The sequence below is a fragment of the Nannospalax galili genome, unplaced genomic scaffold (assembly GCF_000622305.1).
Source record: "Nannospalax galili isolate Female #2095 unplaced genomic scaffold, S.galili_v1.0 scaffold162, whole genome shotgun sequence".
NCBI lineage: Eukaryota > Metazoa > Chordata > Mammalia > Rodentia > Spalacidae > Nannospalax > Nannospalax galili.
Window position 1 is genome coordinate 231,834 of NW_008350388.1, and position 23,121 is coordinate 254,954.

The 23,121-nt window shown below is 42.9% G+C and overlaps 1 protein-coding gene across 7 annotated transcripts in view; it reads right to left on the bottom strand.

Annotated features, from left to right (window-relative positions):
* Positions 1 to 23,121, bottom strand: part of Tmem241 (transmembrane protein 241) — a gene marked incomplete at its 5' end in the record, with an annotated part of 121,622 nt that overhangs the window by 26,113 nt on the left and 72,388 nt on the right. For 5 of the 7 annotated variants that reach the window (XR_003851829.1, XM_029570697.1, XM_029570696.1 and 2 more), the window contains 2 exon segments: positions 18,795 to 18,888; positions 22,164 to 22,233. Coding sequence is in view for 6 of the 7 variants with exons in the window: in XM_029570697.1 (XP_029426557.1) it covers positions 18,795 to 18,888; positions 22,164 to 22,233 (164 nt within the window). 7 annotated transcript variants of the gene reach the window in all.

Below are 23,121 nucleotides of genomic sequence, written 5' to 3' on the forward strand. Positions count from 1 at the left end.
TTTAATCCCAGTACTCAGGAGGCAGAGGCAGGCGGATCTCTGTGAGTTCAAGGCCAGCCTGGTCTACATAGTGAATCCAGGACAGTGTATGAGTGTATTGCCTGCAAGCATGTGAGTGCACCCATGTTGTGCAATGCTTGCAGAGGTCAGAAGAGTGTGTTGGATCCCCTGGAACTGGAGTTATGGACAGTTATCAGTCGTCATGTGGGTGTTGGGTTTCGAACTCAGGTCCTCTGCAAGAGCAGTCAGTGCTTGTAAACGCTAAGCCATCTCTCCAGTCCCCTGAAACAGGATCATATTCTGTAGCTCAGGCTGGCCTGGAATTCACTATGTAGTCCAGGCTGGCCTTGAACTCACAGAGATCCACCTGCCTCTGCCTCCTGAATGCTGGGATTAAAGGCGTGCCACCATGCCAGGCTTGACGTGCATTTCCATTTGGTAATATATCTTGGAGATTGTTCCTTGGCAGTACTCAGAGGGCGTCCTCAAATTTCCTTTTCCCATATTTTTTTTATAGTATCCTGTTGGTCAGACAGATTGCAGCCCCCTGTTGATGAACAACAATGGGCTTCTTTTCAATCTTCTGTCCCTGTAACAATTTTGTAACCACCTATGCCCTGTATGTATGCCATTTTGCATGTCTAAAGGATAATTTCCCAGAAGTGGTGGTAGCCCCCCTTAATGGTTTTGTTTTCTGTGGCTTCAGTTACCCAAAATTAGTCAATGGAAAATTATAGAAACAATTCATAAATTTTAAATTTTATACTGCTCTGAGTAGCATGAAGAAAACTTGGGTCCTTCTGGCTGGAACATGAATCATTCCTTTGTCCACTGTATATGCTACCCACCTGTTAGTTGGTAGCTGTCTCAACAGATCCACTGTCACAGCATCTCAGTGCTTATGTTCAAGTCCCTTATTTACTTAATAATGGCCCCAAATGGGCACAAGGGTAGTGATACTGGAAATTTTATTAACCTCCTACTGTGCTTAATAAACTAAACTTTAGCATAAATATAATGAATAGAAAACAATGTAGTACATGAGGTTTGGTACTTTCTGTGGTTTCAGGCATCCCCTGGGATCTTGGGATATATCCCCCATGAATGGGGGGGGGGCTACTGTATTAGAGCAAAGGGTGTACACATTTATAAATATAAAAGGTCACCTCAGTGTTTTGCAAAGAGAACCTTCAAAATGAAATGGATCAACTCTCTGGTTTGTTAAGTATCATAGCCAAGAGCTTCATGCTGGTCATGTGCAAAACCATGGAGTGCCCAATTGCTACCACCTGACTGCTAAAGCTCTGTGGCACTTTGTGTCATATTTATGAAATCTGAACACACCCTGCAGCTGGAACTAGAGCTGCTGGCACAAGTCCAGTGGAGTCTTTCTATAGCTGATGGGCAGAAAACAACTTAACAAGGCAGTCTCCCCAGCTCCTCACCAAGTCAACCAGTGCATGAGGCTTTGGAAATGTGAAACTGACAAGAAAAGTGAGGCAGCTGTTAAGAGCTAGTGCTGGATGGTTTGGAGTACAGACAGGGAGGGTGGGAAAGAGGCCTCAGCCACTAACGCCAAATTCTTTTGGTCCTTCTGTTCTACTAAGGGCCTATCGAGTGTCAGACATTGTGCCAAATACTCAAAGTCACTGAGAAGCCTGGTGTCCTGGACCCATGATCCTTAGGCTACCAGTTGCCCAGGCAGTCAGGCCTCTAATAGGCAAAGAAACTTTTGGGCTAGGTGGGAGTACAGAGCTGCCTCTCCTAGTTCAGGGCAGCCACTGAATGCTATGAGCAAGTTATCCACTAATCTGGGCTTCCATTTCTTCAATCACCCCAAGACAGAAGAAAAAGTCCCCAGACTGTCTTATTAAAATCAGATGGAAGATGGGGGTGTGACTCCACAGAATGCTTGTTTAGGATGTGTGAGACAGAGTTTCATTCCCAGCATTGCAAAATAAATGGATAAATAAATAACAGAGAGAAAATAATCTCACTTCTGTAAAAACTAGATAGACAAAAGAAAGCCTCTATGTGACATATATCTGTAATCTGGGCACTTAGAGGGTGGAGGCAGGAGGATCACAGGTTTGAGGCCAGTGTGGGCTACAGAATAAGACCTTGACTAAGAAAAACAAAACAAAAAAAGCAAAATAAAAACAAAAGCAAATAGTCACACCTAGGTAGATGGATGGATAAATGGATGGATGGATGGACGGATGGATGGATAGATGATAGATGATTGATGACAGATGACAGAAGACAGACAGACAGATAGATAGATAGATAGATGGATGGATGGATGAATGACAGATAGATTATAAACACTAAAGATGTACTCCAAATATTTACTATTACGAAATTATATTAAGCATTTTCTTCTTTTCATTTGCTTTCTAAATTTCCCATAATAAGCATTTGGTTTTGTCTTTTTTTGTTGTTTTGCTTTTGTTTTTTGGAGACAAGTCTCACATAGCCCAGGCTGGCCTCAAGCTTGCTATGTAGTCAAGGATGACTGAACTGATCTTTCTGCCTCCACCTTCCAAGTGCTCCTAGCAGGCCCAGTGGTAATTTTTCTTTTAATGAAGAGAGTGGACTGACTCATTTCTAAAGTTTTGCCCACAAGCATTATGGGTTAAAATTAAGCCATAAGAAAAAAGTTATTTGTTTTAATAGCATACCCTACAGTTGAATTCTTGCTGGAAAATTCAAAGCCTAAGCAGGGAGCCATGCACCTTCCTCTCCAGTTCTTCACTCCTGTCTGGATGTGCCAGCAGGCAATGACTGACAGCTGGGCCCTGAGTGTGTCTAAACACTGCACAGGCTGTAGCTTGAGTTCCTGGCTCCTGTGGCAGCCTGCTTCCTGGCTATTCCTCTGATTCCAAGCAGTCTCCACCAGTTCTTGGCTTCTTGGAGGTGTTCTCTACATCGTGTAGTTCCCCACAAGGACAACTTCACAAACCAAGTACTGCAGTCAAACCGTGACAAGCCTTCCTACCAGACCATGTGTGTGACAATCTCACCCACGCTCCATCTCTCAACCACTCACAGGACAGAGTCAGAACCCCCAACACTGAGTCTTTCTCAAGAGGCCCCTCAGTATTTAAGTCCCAAGACCTGGGTTCATAGCCAAGCTCTTTCATTCATAAGTTAGAATGTGACATCTTTGTTTTCCTATCCCCAAAAGACAGTGGGAAAGAAACAAGTGATTTGAACCATAGAGCTGTGATTAAAATGAAATAAGAAATGTGCATCAGTATACTGGCCACACTGTCCAGCAGCAAGTGAACATACAATTAATTTAAGCTGTGACTGCTCTTTGTACCTTGATTGCATATTCCATGAGTAAAGGTGAATCTAAAGTCTGACTGCTTCATGAGATTTTGTCTATGGAGTTAAGAAATCATATGAAGTTTTGTCCACAGCCTAAGGCAGGGAGTTCTGGGGTTTCTGTTTACTAGGGACCATGAGAAAGAATCCATCATACTGGGCATGACAAAGGGAAGCTAAAAAGCCACCCCCACCCCCCCTCCCCCGCTTCTATACCAAGAATCGGGAATACATCCCACCACTAGAGGGGAAGTTAATTTTCAGGTCTGCCTTGGTTGGACCCACTGCATAACCTCTTCCCCATTCTCCATCACAAAAGCTGTCAGGCCACCTCTGCTCAATATCACTGTACCCACAACACACATTTACATCCACCCACAGCCTGGCAAGCTGGGATCAAGAGAGTCCTTAACTTGAAGAACATGTTTAAAATGTGTCCAATCCCTCAGGTCTGGAGAGATGGCTCAGCAGTTAAGGGCACTGGCTGTTCTTGCAGAGGACCCGGAGATAGATTCCCAGCACCTACACAGTGGCTAACAACTATCTCCAGTTCCAGGGCAACACCTGGACCAACATCTTCTTCTGACCTCCTTGGGCATTGCACTTACTCACATGCAGACAATACACTCATAACTGAATAATAATAATAATAATAATAATAATAATAATAATAATAAATAATGTGTCCAATCCCTGCATGTGTCCAATCCCTGCTCCAAGGCCTAAAAGCCAAGAGGAGCCTGAGCAACAGAGGAAAGCGAACCCACACAGCAAACTTGAGGATGTCTCCCTGGGAGGCTCCAGCCAAGGCCTAGTACCCAGAGGAGGCAGCACCCTGGAACACTGGGTTTGTTTATTCAAACCACTCAGCCTGAGAGAAGAGCAGGCAGGCATGCCGTTTTCTTTAATCAGCTCAGCCGGTGATGGAGGAGGGCACCTGACAGACCACGGTCCTCACCTGTGGAGCTGAGCCAAACAATACACACTGCTGCCATGCTATGGGAAGTCTGGGCTCACCTCTTCACCTTGGGACTGAGCTACTTGTTAGAAATTGTCTCCAATCTTGGCAATCAGGAGACATGGGGACTATTGCCTGGAACTGGAATGCTCCAGCCTAAAAAGCTTTCTTTCCTCAGCAAAGGACACCCAGACCACTTGCAGTACCAAGGCAAAGTCAAAGCAAATGGTTGGGTGGGGGGAGGGGGAGATTGGCACAGGAAGCTGCTAAACCCAAGACTTCCTGGTTTTCCCAGCAACTGACTTAACCAGAAACAGGTTCAACACGTTGGGCTACATTTCCCCCCCGATGATGGCACCATGAGAGACACCCCAGTCAGATTTTCTAAAATTGAAGTTCAGGTAAGACATAAGTAAGTGTGTGAATCTCCAATGTCTAGCTTGTTGAATGTGTGCAGGTGGAAACTCCCACCGTCATCACCATCTAAACATAATACAGACCTGACCCTCCCTCACACTCCTTCTCAGAAAGGACGCCTCTTTCAAATCACCTGTGTGACTGCAAGCTCCTTGTCACTACAGTGCAGTATGCCATTGTATAAGACGAAGTGTTTCTCCTAGACTGATCTATGGGTCATCTCTCCACAGCACCGCTCTACCCACAAGAGTCATATCAATGATACACACCTACAGCTGTGATACACAGTCCATACCTTGTCTTTTAAAAAGTAACAGCTTTGGGCTGGAGAGATGGCTCAGCTGTTAAAAGCACTTCCTGTTCTTCCAGGGGACCTGGGTTCAGGTCTCAGTTCCCATGCTAGGCAGCTTACAACCACCTGGAACAACTCCAGCTCCAGGGGATCTGACCTGGCTTGCACAGGTACCTGCACATACATGGCATACATTCACACATACACACGAATAAAAGTAAATCTTTTAAAAATGATAGCTGTTGCCAGGTGTGGCAGAGCACACCTTTAATCCCAGCACTGAAAAGGCAGAAGCAGGCAGATCTCTGAGATCTAGGCTAGTATGGTCGAGTTCCAGGCCAGCTGGGGCTATAGAAGACCCTGCCTCAAAATAAACCATTTTTTAAAAAAACTCATACATATACAAAGATGCATGGGTGTAGGTTATAAAACTAGAAAGGAGCCGGGCGTGGTGGCACAAGCCTTTAGCCCAGCACTCAGGAGGCAGAGGCAGGCAGGTGGCTGTGAGTTCAAGGCCAGCCTGGTCTACATAGTGAGTTCAGGTCAGCTCAAAAAGACAACAATAACAAAAGAAAAAACTAGAAGGGAGACTTTAAGGGCACAGGGAGGTACTGAGGAAGCTAAGGCAAGAGAACACATGACCTGCCAGGGGAAAGGAGGTTACTAGGGGTGGGAGGGCATAAGGAGGAGCAGGAGGATGGGCAAGAAAATGGTGGATTTTCAAACAATTGTTTAAAAATGCCACAATGAAATGGAATATTTTATATGTTAACTTAAAATAATTTTAAAAATAGCCATAATGAAATACAATGTATAGGTCATAAATTCTCTGGTAAAGTGTATGGTTCAATATGTTTTAATTATTCAGAGTTGAGCAGCCACCACTGTCTCATTCCATCACGTTGGACATGTTTGTTTTGAGCCTGTGTCTTCATTTCTCTTGGGTGCACACCACGGAGTGACAGGTGGCTACGATGGAAACACTGTTTAATACTTGTGTTTGCCACACCAGAAAGCTCATCGCATGTCCTCAACCAGCATTTGAAATGGCCAGTCTTTTCCGTGCAGCCATTTAGGTGTCTATACCATTCCTGGTCAGATTTGGTACCTCTCTGTGCTGGTCCCCACTGCCTCATCACCAACCTACAGCAGACTAGAGGCTGTGATTCCCCACTGGGGACTCTCCAACAATCTTCAGAATTGATAGCTCTTGTCCTTATTATTAAAAAAAAAAAAATCAATGAAGTACTTCTAAGATGTTAGACAAAATGATAAATTGGATCCCCTGAATTACTTGAAATCTTTAAAATGTATTCTTTCCATTTCTTTGATTTATTTATTTTAATTTTATGTGTATGAGTGTTTTGCCTGCATGTGTATGCAAGTGCATCCATGTCGTACAGTGCCTGAAGAGGCCAGAAGAGGGTGTCAGATCCCCTGGAACTGTAGTAACAGTTGTTAGCTGCCATGTGGGTGCTGGAACTGAATCCTGTTCCTCTGCAAGAGCAGCCAGTGCTCTTAACCACTGAGTCATCTCTCCAGTCCCTTTTAAAATGCATTTTAAAACTGTGTGGTGCACTTGAATCTGGCAATTTTAAAACTCTTTTGATGATAAAATGGTAACAGAGAACAAAGAAGTGACAGCTTCCTACAGACACCAAACCACAGCTGAACTCAAATGCAAACAGTACTTCAGAGTTTATCACCCTATGAAGGAAATCTCACTCTCTTCAAGTAAAAGAACAACTTAATATATGTCATTCTGTATGTCTCACAACATTTCTGTGACGTATATGCAGTTATTCCCATTTTGCAGACAAGAAAACTGATCTACAGAGAAGATCTTTCTGCTTCTAAAATGCTGGGCTACTGGTCACTCATTCCTGTCTTATCTCCCTTGTGTGGACTGTGGTAGGCCACTCTACACATCTGCTGAATGAATTTGCTGACAGAGCATCTTCCCACAAACCTACTTAAAAAATAAAATTTTAGGTGAAAGAAAACCTTCCTAAGAGGCAGGAATAATTTGAGTTCTAGGGCAGCCTCGGCTTCACAGAAAGACCCTATCTTAAAAAAAAAAATCACCACTACCAACAACTACAAAAAGCCACAAAGCAGAAGCAGGATACTAAAACTGGGCTACGAATTACTTATCAGATTGAACAGTTATCAACCCAGCTATAAGTCAAGACCAGGGGGTGAAGGCTACAAAACACATATAACCATGCCCAACTTCATGGAAGACTCAAAGCAGATCAGCTCCAGTGGTTCGCATGGTACCTCAACCCAGATGCACAACAGGGACACTCCAGTAGAGGAAACATCTATTGTCACCTACTTCTCTATCTCTGAGAGTGTTTGAGCCCAAAAAGACAAAACAGAAACCAGGGCTGGAGAGATGGTTCAGTGGTTAAGAGCACTGGTTGCTCTTGCAAAAGACCAAGATTCCATTCCCAGCACCCACATGGCAGCTAACAACCATCCAGTTCCAGGGGATCTGATGCCCTCTCCGACCTCCACAGGCATTGCACGACACGAATGCTCTTACAAAGAGGCAAAACACTCATACACATAAAATTAAAAAGAAAACTTGGAAAGCCAACAAAGACACCAATGAAAGATGAAATTTAGTAACTGTCAAAATATTTCCTCTCAAATCCTAACATTTTAAGAGTGCAGAAAAGAAAGTAGAGGGCCCTGAATGACACAGCCAAATGGCAGCAAATGCTTGGCAATTTGGAACAGCAAACCAGATACTGCCGTGGTAAGTTTTCTATGATGGTAGGGCTAACAAGATGGCTTGATGAGTGTAGGTACCTGCTACCAAGCCTGAGGACCTGAGTTCAAACCCTGGGATCCACATGGTAAAAGGAGAGAACTGATTCCATCAGGTTGTCCTCTGACTCCCACATACATGCACATCCCCATGCACGTATACATACAAATAAATAAGTAAATATGTAAATTTTTTAAGATTCCTAAGATGGGTATACAAAATCTAGCATGAAAGGGCACAACCCTACTCCTGCCTACTTCAGAGATGACAAATCCTCCTGTTTGGGGTAAAGAGTGGGACACAGGTAACAACAGGCGATTAAATCACTGAAACTAAAGACTTCAAGTGCCGAGAAAATAAATCTAACCTGGTGTGAAAAAAGTCAAATCATGCTGCTCTTTTTGGGAGGGGAGGGAGGAACCTTTACACAGGACTGACTTGAAACAATGGTTTCTAACCCCATTTTCACTAGTGTACACTTTGATCAGCTTATTTCAGAGCTCATTGGAAACTCATTTGTTCAATACTATTTGTCAATGAACCAACTCAGGCCCCGACAGAAGATTTGTAAATTTGCCCAAATAACTAGTCTTTATGTTGAAAAAGTAAAAAGTTACTTTAACTTTAGCTATTTTAAGTTATCTATGATATGCGAAGCATCCAGAAAAATCTCAGTCAGGAAATTTACAGAAATTAAGTGTATCTCCTCAGTAAATAATAAGCAAATTCCTCTGGGTCAAAAATGGTGAAACCCAGAATTGTCATCATATTTTTGCAACACAGAACACTGTGATGATCAATGGTACTAAAAATAGTCCAGAAAAAAAATGAAAGCACATAACTAGAAACAAGACAAACAACAACCTTATCCAAAATAGCAAAATGCCCATTAAACATCACTCACTTCCCTATAAATTATTTTGACAATAGAAACAAAATATGAGGGCTTTTTAAAAAAACCCAGAATTCACTTCCCCTCCCATGTGTCCGCTGGGAAAACCTTGTTCATAAACAAATAGTTTCCAGATAACCGGCCTCTTAGCTGAGTGTTTCTATACGACACTAACAGTGCGTCCCTAACATGCCACTTCATGTTCCTGTCACTTCATCCATGATGTCACGGAAAGAAATTGACATGCTGTTTTTGCTCCCGAGCTAGAGACCATAAAAAAAATTATGCTGCTGCCTCCAGGTTTAAATTTTCCATGAAAAATTATTCCCATTGCCACAGGAGCTTAGACAGTGAACAAGAAAAATGATTTCATTAACAGACAGCCATAATTAGATTTTTTTCTGCACATTCTTTCAACATAAAAGTTACATTACAGCAGAGCTCTATTTCATTTCACCATTTATTTACATCAGTCCATTCCAGAACACACGAAGAGACTGACTAACAACCAAAGGAAGAAAAGAGATATTAGAGTGAGATTTTTCATCATCAAATGAAGTTTGAAATGTGATGGGAAGAAGAGATGAGGGACCTGAAGAAGCTGAGAAACTGGGAAGAACCATAAATACAATAGAGAAGGAGGGAGGGGCCACTGTGCCCGTGATGACACATGAGATGCAGAAAGACAGACAGCCTGGGCATCTGAGAGACAGTGAGAGGGTGGGTGAGGAGAGTGATAACAGAAACAAAAAGAACAGCGCAGACAGGATGTGCCGTGGGAGGAAGAGAACCCTCCTGTTGACAGACTGACAGACTGAGAACAAAACATGACACGCATCAGAACTCCACTTCCAGGATTTCTTCTGCAGTCTGTTATTGTATGTGCATACATGTCAGAAGCCAAACCCAAGAATACTCATTACAGGACCTGAAAGATTTGTCTACTTGTTGACTACTCACAAGTTCAAAGCATCAGTCAATGTTAAGCCTTGGATCAAAAAACAGGGGCTGGATAAATGGCTTGGTGGGCAAGCATGTGGCCCTGAATTTGGAACCCTCATACCCACATAAAAGCCCGCTTTGGTAGCAAATGCCTGTAACCCCAGCAGTCGGGGCAGGGGAGACGACCAGCCAGTCTGGTCAAAAGGGTGGGCTCCAGGTTAAGTGAAAAACCCTGTCTCAAAAAATGAAGTGGAAGGGGCTGGAGAGATGGCTCAGTGGTTAACACAGGCTGCTCTTGCAGAAGACCCAGGTTCAAATCCTGGCACCCACATGGCAGCTAACAACTATCCATAACTCAGTTCCGGGGGTGGGGGGGGGAGGATCCAGTGCTGCCTTCTGGCCTGTACAGGCATTGCATGACATGAGTGCACTTACATACATACATTCATAACACTCATACACATAAAATAAAAAATGAAAAAATGAAGTGGAGAACAATAGAAAAAGACACCTATTGATCACTGGCCTCCCTGTGCACATACACACCCACACAAATATAAATAAATCAAATTCAATAGAAAACAAAAATTCATATTATTTAGATGTCATAAAATAATAATTCATATTATTTAGATGTGTGATTCCATATCAAAACAGCTCAGCTTTTCTGTGTGTAGGGTGTATGTATACTTTTTGAACATGAACATGTGTGCACATATGTGTGGGTCCAGAGGTCCGTGTCAGGTGTCTTTCCCCTTCAAATTTTAAAATTTTATCTAGTCAACTGACGTAGCCAAGACTCCTCCTTAGTTCAGCATCTTGACAACAGGTCTAGAGACATATCAGCGTGCCACCAAGAAAAGGAAGGGAGCTCTGCTATGATCTTCACCTGGCAAGAAAGCCTGAGAGATACCTGAGTCAAGACTCAGAAGACTTCCTGTGCATGTGAGAGCTTTTCATAAGGATAAATCAATCAGATTTACCAGTAGGGTCTTCCCAACTCTTAACAGAAACTTTCTCCTACATGGGAAATACAGTCTAGTGTGGCGGTCATGGCACTCTACAAGGAGATGTTGTTATGGAGACAGCTTTGAAGGTTCTCAGGCAATGCCAGGGTATAATTAAGGCTAGTGAGTGATCACAGAGCAACCAGCCAGGGGTGGTCTCCATGGAAACCACCAAACACACATTTTCACATGCACAGCAGCAACTCTTTGGAATCAATGACTCTTTATATAGGTTTTAAAACATTGTGAATGGTGCATCAATTGCTTCTTTTGTTAGACAATCTCACATTAAAGTACACTGTGAGAGACTTTGTTCTGGAGGATGCTAAAATTCAAAGCAGCCTTTACAGTAGGCAGTCTACAACTAAATTCACTACCTAGAACTGGTGATTACAAATGATAAATGCAGAGCCAGGAAATCACTGGTTAGCTTTGAGAAAGAATTGAGCTGGTGTTTGACGAGCCAAGAAGGACCTGCCAACAGCTGACTTTCACTAATCCAGAGTTGTCAGTACATTATTAATCCCCTCAGTAAGGTAGACATTACTATTGTACTTGTTTATAGAAAAGAAACTTGATTCACACACCTAAAAGTGGCAGAGCTAAAACTCAAAACTAAGTCAAATTAAGACTTCACTTAGATTCTACTAGTCTACATAATGCCTTTTGCAAGGAACACAACCACTCATAGCTATTTTCACACACATTAGCTCATATAATCTGCTTTGAACCAAGTAGGAGCTCAGTTTCTAGCACCTTCTAATTTTGTAATACTTCCCCCTTTGGTCCTTGACTCCTGTCCCCACGTCTGCATCACAGCAGACTACAGATCTGAGGATTCACCTGACCATCTTCCATATGGACCACGTGAGCAACATTCTATCTTAAGGCGCAATGGGGAGGGAAATCCCATTTTGTCAGAGTGATTTTCTGTTTGTTTTTGTTTCTCTATAGCCACAGCTGGCCTGGAACTTGCTATGTAGACCAGGCTGGCATTGATCTCACAGAGATCCTCCTACCTCTGCCTCTTGAGTGCTAGGATTGAAGGTGTGTGTCACCATGCCCAGCTGTGTGATTTTTTTTTTAACTTTAAATTTTATTCATTTTTATTTTATGTCTATGAGTGTTTTACCTGCATGTATCTAAGTGCTCCATGTCATGCAATGCCCACAGAGGCCAGAAGAGGATGCTGAATCTCCTAGAACTCCTGTTATGGACAGTTGTTAGCTACCATGTGAGTTCTGGGAACTGAAAAGTCGGTCCTCTTCAAGAGCAGCCAGTGCTCTTAACCTCCGAATCATCTCTCCAACCACTGTGAGTGTGAATTTTTACTGTCCAAACTAAGGACAAAAATTCCAATAAACCATTTGTAACATTGACATCACAGTCTTCTACAACAGAGGATGAAACCTGGTGACAGAGTGAAGAAAGTCCCATTGTGGAGTGGTATATTCTGATTGGTGCTTTTCAGTCTGGAAAATGTTTATTGAGTAGGCACAATCATTAATGATACAGTTCCAAGAGACCACTACCTAGCACTATAGTTAGATGTAAAAGCCTTTAGCAGTCAGTCATGAGCGTCAGAGCCAGCACTATCAGAGCTCACTGTAATATTTCTGCGCTATCTTTAGATACCTCTTGTCCAAACTCTGCTTGAATGTGAAATGTCCACCATAGGCTCTGCGTCTGAACAGCTGGTCTTCAGATGGTGGCACTGTTTGGGGAGATGGAAGAGCCTTTAAGAGGTGGAGCCTCATTGGAGGAAGTGGATCACTGGGGGAGACCCTGAGGTTTATGGTTTAACCCCACTTCCTTTCCAATATCTGCTTCCTGTTCAGTGGAGCTGTGAGGAGGTAAAGAGGCGAGGAAGTGAGGAGGCTCCTGTTGCCATGGAGCCATCTACTGCTGTTGCTTCCCAACATGATGGCCTGTATCCTCCCAAACCATGAGCCAAAATAAACCCTTCCTCCCTTGAGCTGTTTTGTCACAGCAGGTCACAGCAATGAGAAAAGTAACTAATGCAGGTGTCTTAGGGTATCTTGGTTGCTAAGACAACCAGAGACTGGGTAGCTTATAGACAATACAAATGTATTTCTCACTCTTGTGGAGGCTGGGATGTCCACAATTAAGGTGACAACAGATTCAATACCTAGTAAAAGCTGCTTTTTCAAAGACAGTGCCTTCCTTCTTTGTCCTCCTCACACAGTGGATGGGAGAAGGCAGGTCTGTGGAACCCTTTTTAAACAGCACTGATTCCACTCTTGAGGACTCTGCCTTCCCCAAAGCCACATTGTTACTATCACCTTGGGAATTCGGACTTCGATTGTCTGAATTTTAGAGGGACAGAGAGCATTCTATCAGCACAGAGGGGTTCAATGGGTAGTGACCAAAGTCAAACAGTGGCACTGCCCTTGCCTTCCCCCTGAAACCCCAGCCCCTCTCCCACGCATCTCATGGTGAAGACTAAAGCCTTGTCTGACTCCCTCCTGTCTATCACTGCTTTTCTGCTAAAGGCCAGAGTGTGAGCGGGAGGCTTTCTGGTTACTTTAGAGACAGTCCCCCATCCCCTAGTGCTTCCATGAACTATCCGTGCCTGTCCTTCCTATCTCCCCTTTCTCTAGCACCTGGGCTTTTTCCTTCTGGCTTTGAAGTGTGCCCAAGCCCATTTCCTAAAGATGTCTCTTCGTGAGATTTGACTGTTACCCTTTTCCCACCACCAATCTCTGCCTTCTACCCAATTCGCAGGATGTTTATGATCCATCTTCGGGCCACCCCTGCCCGTCAGTTTCCTCAAAGGCCACCAATGTCCTCGCTCTAATCTTTTCTCAACTGGATCTCTTTGACATTTTAGTGGCACCTGCTTATTACTCCTTAAAAATCCTTCCTAAGACTTCTCCACACTAAATTTCCTTGGCTCCTTTGGGGCCACCCCTCTGCCACCCAGCTTGGCATTTTCCCCTAACAGTCTTATCCTCACTTACTCTGACTTGTCCTCTGAGTTGTAATAGGCCTTGGGCACTGAACACAAAACAGACAAAAAAACGAAATCAGGAGACTTATAGGCAAAGTACAGAAAAATAACTTCTCAAGGGCCATCCGAAGAACAGACTTGGTTTTCTGGCCTGTCACTGTCTTCAGGACAAGAATGACAATGACATTTGTGATCTTAGCTTCAGAGGAGGTGAGTTCAGAGCCAGCTTCGAAAGGGGCAGCAAGTGACGCCATCTTGGGATGTCTCACCTCCCCTGGCTTGTCTTCATTATAAACTCTCTCAGGCCTCAGTGGCTTCTTTCCAATGACTTTGAGAACCCAAAGTAGCTTGAAATTGATAAGGATGAGACCAGGCACCACTCAATCCAGGAAGAATTCTCACGAAAGAACTTAAATCTGTTGGAAAAACCCACTAAGAGAAAAATGAAAACACAGACTATCCCTTCCTTACACACCCACGAATTTCACTGCTGTTAAATTCTCTCAAATTCGGTCACTTTTTCCTATGTTAACCCTTTGCACTCCAAATGAGAAGGGATCTCAAGATTTCACCAATGCAATTAGATTTCACACGCCCAAAGTTACCAAAATGATGAGCATTTAAAAAAAAAATGTTTCTCAAACTCCCAGAGAGAAAATGAAAATTACGATAAAAATATAAAATGACTCTCAAGCTAAACATGTTCAGACCAACATAAGATACTAAGAAAGGTAAGGGGCCTGGAAAGGGTGAGTGCCTCCTCTGAAAATGTGGGAGGGCTAAAGCTGATGTGCCAACACCTTTAACAATGGCTGAGAAAAGAGTCCTTTTGGAGCCAGGAAGAAGGCACGTAGGCTCCTGAACAATCTCCCTGCCTGTGTCTCTGAGTGTTCCACACAATACAGATTCCCCTCTGGTACCAATGGACGTCCTTCTAAGTCACTTTCTGAATCCACTGGCACCAGTGCTGTCAAGATGACTCATGAGCAATGTTATATTACCATACAGTCATGTTACATTACAAACATCAACCCATTTGGATATGCAGGTGCTCAAGGGAAAGGATACATATTCTGCCACTATATTCAATAGAAAAGAAAACGGAAAGAGAGATTACTCTTTGTACAGAAGCTGAAAGAAGCCTTAATGATTCATCTAATGTAATCTTCTTCAATTAAGAAAGATTACTTTGGGCTAGAGAGATGACTCAACAGCTAACAGCACTAGCTGCTCTTGCAGAGGACCCAGGTTCAATTCCCAGAACCCACGTGGAGGTTAACAACCATCTGAAACTCCGGTTCCAGGGGAATCTGATGCCCCCTTCTGACCTCCATGTGGATTGCACAACATGGGTGCACTTACACACATGCAGGCAATACAGTCATACACATAAATTTAAAAATAATAAAATATTTTTAGCCAGGCGTGGTGGTGCACGCCTTTAATCCCAGCACTCAGGAGGCAGAGGCAGGCGGATCTCTGTGAACTCAAAGCCAGCCTGGTCTACATAGTGAGTTCCAGGACAGCTGGGGCTACAGGGAGACCCTGTCTCAAAAAGACCAAAAAAAAAAATTTTTTTTAAGAAATATTAGCATTAAACCATTTAAACTAATTAAAAATCCTCCCTCTTCAGAATTAACTATTGGAGAAAAAGTTATTAACTGTCCCTAAAGTTTTAGAAAATGTAAATAAATGTAAAATAAAATAAAGAAGACTCATGGTGACCAGTGGTCAAACAGGCAAAGCCATATGTACATGAAAACTGTTCCATTAAATCATAAAGGACAGAATATGAACACCATGCTTTACAGATCTCAGAGGATGGTCTATAATCCATAAGTCACCTATTGTAAATTTAATTTTTTTTTTTTTTGGTCATTTTGAGACCCCACAACTCCTTTGAACCTATGTGCAATATATTTCTGCTCTAAGAAACCATCAATATATGTTTGTCTCTATAAATTTACTTTTTCTGAACACTTCACATGGATAGATTAAATATTAAATATTCTCTAGTGATTGGGTTTTTACTTAGCAAAATGTTTCTAAGATTCATCTATATCATAGCAATGTTTGAATAGCTCAGTTCTTGTTACTGTTGATAGTACTCCACTATTACCTTATTTATCCATTCACTAATAAATTTGTATTAAGATTATTTCCACCTTGAGGCTTTACTAGTAATGCTACTATAAATATCTTTGTACAAGGTCTTTGGTGGGTATATATTTTAATTTCTTGAATGGTTTCTTAGGAATAGAAGTACTGGGTGGTAATCTGTTTGCCTTTTAAGAAAGCACCAAGCTATTTTCCAAAGTGTCTGAATAGATTATAAATGTCTACCAGCAATTCATAAGGATTCTAGTTTTGTTGCATACTCGAGTACCTTCAGTCTAGTCGTATCTTTGGTCTAAGGTGTGTATCTTTTAGACAGTATGTAATTGGGTCTTGCATTTGTAAATCCAACCTGATAAACTCTGTCTTTTGAGTAAAATATTTAGCTTGTTCCCATTTAATATAATTATTGATATGGCTACTGATCTCTCAGTCTTTATTTATTTGGGAATGCATTTATTTCTCTTGTCATAGTTGAAGGACAGTTTTGCTATATACTAAGTTTCTGGTTTATATATTTTTCCCCTTCAGCATGCTGAGTGCGTTTTCCTTTTATTACCTCTGGTCACTAGGGCTTTTTTTTTTAATGAGAAATTAGTTATTAATTGCATTTATTTTCCTCCATGTATGCTGAATCCTTTTTTTTAAAATTGATGCTTTTTAAGATTTTTCTCTTTGTCGTTTAATGGTTTGATTATAGTTTGTTTAGGTAAGGTTTTGTTTTTGTTTGTTCTTAGAGCTTATTAAACTTTAATGTTTTTAATCAAATTTGGGAATTTTACCCATTACTTGTTCCAATGTTTTTCTATCCCTGGCTCCTCCTCATCTGGAACTGTTTTTACACACATTGACATGTTTGATGTCCCACAGATATCTAAGGCTCGGCTCACATTATATTAAATAACATATTATGTAGCTGTATATTAAATAATACCTTTATCTCTATTTTGTGCGGCTTCTGCCATCTCACATCTGTTCTTGGTCCCGCTACAGAACTCTCATTTCAGTTATACTTTCAACTCTACAATTTCTATTTGGTTCTTCAAAAAAAATTCTCTTTCTACTGAGATTTAGCATTCATCAACTCTTTCCTCTAATTCTTTAAACGTTGTTGCTGTTCACCCCTGGACATTCTGAAACAGATGCTTTGCAGTCTTGGGGGCTAACTCCAGTGTCACAGGCAACTCCATGAACTTCTCTTTTCCTGTACATAAACCACATTTTGCTCCTCCAAATGTCTATAATTTTTGGTTAAATACTTGAATTTTTAGATAAATACTGGGATGTGGTAGCAACTCTGGCTTTTGACTTACCCTCAAATAGTTATTACTATTGTTGTTTTGCTTATTTAAATCATTTTCCCAGACCAAAAATTAAAATACGGCTCCCATATAGGATACAGTTGCTGATGTCTTTGCTAATTTTCTTCGTGTTCTTATTTTAAAGTCTGATTTCTAGATATCGTCTTCCTTTATGTGAACCTTAATGTCCTGGAAAGACTAGTCAGAGGTTTTGCTGAGACACTACAGGCCAGAAACTTTGTCTCTGCCTCTGTGTGGTCAGGGGAGTATACTCAAACCTCAGGCAGTTTTCATGTCTGCCTTACATTGTCTTTCTGTGGGTTCTTTCACAGATCCTTTGTGTGTACACACAGGCTCAACTGGCCAGGGATGTGTGGGTGTTTGGGGCCTGCTCCATCTCTGAAGCTCATGTACACAAAGATCAGTGTGCAATATATGGAGAGTCACAGAGCCCATGACAGGCTCTCTGACCTCCCAAAACTACTTATTAAGTCATCAGCAAGACCACTGGTCCATCGCTTTATCCAAAGAGGGCTATAAACTCAAGCTAGTAGACTAGCCTCTCCTGCTCACTTACAACCAAAATGGTCCTTGAAATGGTGATGCCCCAAAGAGAGGGAGCCCCTTCTGGAAGCAGCAAGGCTACTGGTTTTCACAGCTCCCCCAGTCCCCTGCTCTGGCTGACACATCACACTGACAGAGCTGCGAGAAGGGAACGGGGAGACCACAGGTGAGAACATCACTAATTCATTCTGTTCCTATCAGGAACAAAGGCTTCCAGGTTTACTGTATGCCTCTAGTCAATTTTTACATCATGGAAATGAAGACTTCGGACAGCCTTTTCCCAGCTTACTGCTTGTTTTGGAGAGGAGAGTCTGTCAGCATCTTAGTGTCCTGGGAAGATCAGTCACCCTGTCATGCTGAAAGTCAGTATCTCAACTGATCTTTACATCCTTTTAGAATTGATACTGCTAAAAAGTCAACCGTGCTGGTGGCAACACCACTGTGAAATCTCATTTTCCAGGGAAACCGAAGCGACTGGAAAAATACAGATGACTGAAGGCACGACTTTCAATAATCATTTCATTAGCTCAAATTAATTAAGAACTCTCACTCCTTGGAAGCAGGTCCAGGCCCCGGGACTTAACCCTTTCATAGGCATGAGAGAAATGAAAGGCACCAGGAGAAAAGAACTCATCTTAATGCATTCCAATCGATGGTACCTCCCACGGCCACCTTTCTGCTCCTGACACTTCACAACTCGCCCACCTCTATCTCTTGTGTTTCAGAGATGGTCACTCGGATACACGAAGGCTATTCATGGAATAATCCTCTGTTTTCAAAGGAAAGTTTTCATCAAAGTCTCCCCATCTAGCCATTTTTCAGTTCTCCTTTATCATCTCATCGAACAGGCTGACTCCTGTTGGGAAAGTCACTTGTGCTCTGGACATCCTCAGAGTACCCAGGAAGGACAGACAACCTCCAAGTGCATCTTAGAGTCTAGTCTCTTAGGGTTTGAGAGGATGTGGAGAATTTTTGACAAAAATCTATCATTTTTCAGAGGGGTATATTAGGTTCAGGGAAATGAAGGTGCCTTCTAGGAATGGGATGAAGATTAAGACTATCATGCTAATGAACTAAGTGGAAGGCCTCAGAAATTCTCTCCTGACTCACTCAGGGCAGGTGATTAGAAATGATTTCCTGAATGCCAGACTTTACATAACCCAGGCTGAGAACAATAGCCACACCAGCTCCTGAGGTAGACTTCCCCATGTCTGCATCCTCTCTCTTACCTTAGCAAAGAAAATCCAGGCTGCACACTGCCCTGGGGCCAGTAGGCCTTTCAGCTTTTCTGTACTGAGCATGAGAAAGAATCCTAAAACTCCGCTGAAAGGAGAAAATATTCTTTGGTTAGTGAGGCTGCCTTTGTTCAGTCACAGCTGCTTGGCCACTGTACCACTTTACTAGTCGATTCCTCCTCACACACCCCTCCCGCTTCTTGACATAGGATCTAACTGTATAGCCCATGCTGGCCTGGAACTCTCAATCTACCCGCCTCAGCCTTCCAGGAGCTGGGATTACAGGTATGTACCATCATACCCAGTTCACCAGTCAATAGCTAAGCATTATACAATGTCAATCACATTTATGTTATCTAGTATCTCTAAAATAAAAACAACTTAGCAACCCTGAGTCTCTACTTTCCCAAGAAGTGATGATGAAAGTGTTTCATTGTAAGTAGGAGAGGCACAGAAATTGGAGAGGATTCTGGTGACATCATGAAAGAAAGAAATGCAATCGGACACTTCTGGTTTGTATGTCAACTGACCCCCTGTAGAGGTTTGAATGAATGTCCCCACAGGCTCCAAGTATTTGAAAACTCTGTCCCCAGTTGGTGGCACTGTTTTGGAAGTTTTAGGAGGTGTGGCCTTGCTGGAGGAAGCTTGTCACTGGGTGTGAGTTTTGACCATTCACGGTTCACGCATCCTTGTTCCCAGTTCCAGTTTCTCTCTCTGCTTCCTGTGCCTGCTTGAAGATGTGAGCACTCGGCTTTCTGCTCTAGCTGCCTCTGCCACCGTGCCTCCCTGCCAAGATGGACTCATTCTTTGGAACTGTAAACTAAACTCTTCCTTCTATAAATTGCCTTGGTCATGGTATTTTATCACAGCAGCATAAAAGTAACTGAAACATTCCCCAAAGCTCAGGTGTTGAAGACTGGTTCCAGGTGTAAACAGTGTTCAGGGTAGGGGTGTGGGAGGTGCTTTGGGGAAATGAGTACATGAGGTCTCTGGCTTTGTGGATGGATATATCCACTGATGGAGTCATAATTTGAGGTTTTCCTTAGAGTTAATGGAAACATCGGGAAGTGGAACCTGGTTAGAAAAAATAGGTCCCTAAGGGCATGCCTTTGAAGGATGTATCTTGCCCCCAGCCCTTTCCCATCTGCCTTACTTCACTACTTCCTGGATGTTATAAAGTGAACAACCTTTATCACAGTCCGGCTGCCATGATATTCTGCCTCTCTGACTCAAGTAATTAAAGTCAGTCAACCTTGAGCAGAAACCTCCGAGACCAGGAGCCAAAAGAGACCCTTTGTCGTGTAAATTGTTTCTTTAGGTACCTGTCATAGGAACAAAAGTCTAATGCAGTCATCAAGGAGACAGAGTGGGATGGTCCAGGTATCCATGTCTGTGAGGGCAGGGGTGGGGAATGAAGCTTCCACCCGTGCATTCAAGACCTAACATCACAGGTACATCCAGTCTCCCACACCTCCTTGCCCCTTTGCTCTTTCCCTTTTCTCTCCAGGCAGAGGAAAGGCATGGCTTCACCCAACCTGTTCCCTCAGCACAGACTTGGCTAGGATGAGCTAGTCCTGGGTGGCAACTGGCATGTTCAGGGAAACATCCAGTACTTCTTCCCTGTGCCTGGCTTGTTAGTTTGTGAATAATTTCTACCCTACTATGGCTACCTTATCTTCCTCTTCCTTTCAACTTTTCTACCACTTGCTATAGGGTAGATCTGAAAAGCATGGAGAGGATCCCTGAAGTAAAGGATCCTGGGAGCGATCTCCAGGGACCTCTAGGTCATGGCTATCTCCCTGACTTCAGTCTCCTTGATCCCTTGATCCCTGAACTTCTTCAGGACCTCCTGAAGGTGACATCTCCTAGTCTGAATATGGCCACAGGGAAGCACTGACATGATGTGGGGAAATTGAACACATCTTTAGAAAAGGTCAGTTCTGTACTAAAGTCAAAGGAGGTAAAATGCAACAGTTAAGACAAGACAAGCAAAGATCTCCAGCTCTTAAAAATAAAAAGCTGCAGACTACAGAGGGACAGGAACAGGGCTAGAGTATGACCCCACAAAGCCAACACTGGTGAGCTCTGAATGTGTTGCTCTATTGCAAATAAACAAGTATTGACCGCCCCCCAGAGCCTGCTTGTCCATGCTGCCAGACAACCACACAAAGGGAAAGCAATCCGAGGGGCTCAGGCAACTGAAGACATTGAAGTCCCAGCTGTGAGCAAGTGCACAGGCCCAATCAAACTGGCAGGAACTGGGAGAAGGCCCCGTTATTGCTTTCCTGAAACTTTTCTGAGGATGATAAATAAAACTCTGAGGCTCAGATGCAGAAACAAAGTTTCTAATGTTGATTCTTTTTACCCCGTTGCCTTGATAGCCCAGAAGAGCCATAACTCCTTCAGAAACAGTATTTAGCTATATTTCAGCCTTTTACCTCACTGTAAAGACTGCTCCACAAGGCATCATTTTATGTGTGGGAATGGGTGGTTTGGCTTTTACTCATGGTTGAGATTTTTCTTATACTTGACCTGAGCAGATACTAATAATGGCCACAACATTTATTGGGCCAGCCACAATTCTTAGGAATTTATACATATTGTGATACATGCAATAACCCTATATTGGCATTATTTTTCTATCTTATAGATGAGAAAACTAAAACTTGGGAGAACTTGTTTAATCTGCTGGCAATCCTGGGGTTCACCCAAGTCTGTTCTTTCCATCATGGCAGAACACGAGCTTGAGACTGTCTCTAGAGCCTTCCCACCTCTCACCAATGAAGACTGTGGTTGGGATCGGTGGACAGGGTAGGCATGAAGCTCTGTATATCCGTAGGTACGCATGTGATTGTTCTCCATCCCTGAGTCCTCCCAAGGCCAGATACGACTGATCTTGCTAACTAGACATTTCCCTCCTAATTTCTGATTTCTACCATGTACTTCTGAGTCTTGGGGTTCAATAGAGGTTTTCACAGGTTGCAGGAGCGAGAGGGATGACGAGGTGGAAGAGCAAGAGGTGGAAGCTGGGAGGACCCAAATCTCCCATTGTACTGAATCAGTTTCATATACTGAAGTTCTCTGTGATATTTGGTTGTGCAGCGAAAAAGGCAAGGGGATCCCAGCAAGCTTGAAAACCACAGTCCTGGCTGAGGCATGCCTACAGGCCAGGCTCCTATAGGACCATGCTGGTGCTGAACACCTGTGGGTGCTCAGTAATGACCTACTTGGGGACAGACTGAGCTACTTCCCAAATGTCCCTACCATTTGCTTCTGCAACTCATTTAGCTTACTACAGTGACCGTGGGCTGCACAGAGACAGTCAGCTAACAGCACAGAAAACATGCAACTTAGCTCAATTACCTGGCGAGGCAGCTGCCATGGAATCTGTAGAGATACAGGAATGGAAAGTCCAGGGCACTGAAGAGGTCACCTGAGGAGCACAGCAATGGTGACACAACAGTCCACTGCTCCCCTCATGTCCCTCCACCCAGTCACTTAGAGAAGATAAAGGGCCTTCTGCACAGTGCGTTCAGCCCTGCAGCTCTCATATTCCCAGGACTTAACTATTTCTTTCTACTAAGAATAAAGCATGGGGACTGGAGGGTTGGCTCAGCAGTTAAGAGCATTGCCTATTCTTGCAGAAGACCCGGGTTCAGTTCCCAGCACCCACATGACAGCTAATAACCATCCATAACTCCAGTTCCAGGGTATCCAATGCCCTGTTCTGACCTCCATGGGCATTGCATGACATGGGTGCACTTACATACATGCAAGCAAAACACTCATGCACATGAAAGTAATAAAATATTTCTTAAAGGACAAAGCAACAATCTTGATCATTTAGAGACAGCATGCCTTGTACACAGCCCTATATGAAATGTGCTTGTTTTCATCTCTGTTAATCCTCATAGCAACTCTGAGAGATCTATTATCCCCACTTTAACTGGAGCCCAGTGAAAAGCTGCACGTAAAATTGTGTAATTGTTGAACTGTGTAGCTAGAATGTGCACCGGGTCAACCAAGACCGTAAGATCCTTCTCTTCACCAAGCAGCCATCCCACACAAGGGAGAGTATAAGAGGAAAAGTCTTTTTTTAAAGATTCTTTTCTTTTTTGGCTTTATGTCTAAAAAAAGACCATGAATGCATTTCCCTGACATCTTTTTTCATTTTGGTCTTTAATTACTGCACAAGCAGCACAGGGGACAGCACGACTATGCATACTCATTTTCGTAGAAGGCCCAAAGGGTACATTTATTTCTCGTGAAGTAAGTTCATTCTTTTAGTTCCACTTACAAGAGGAAATAATCACACATACTG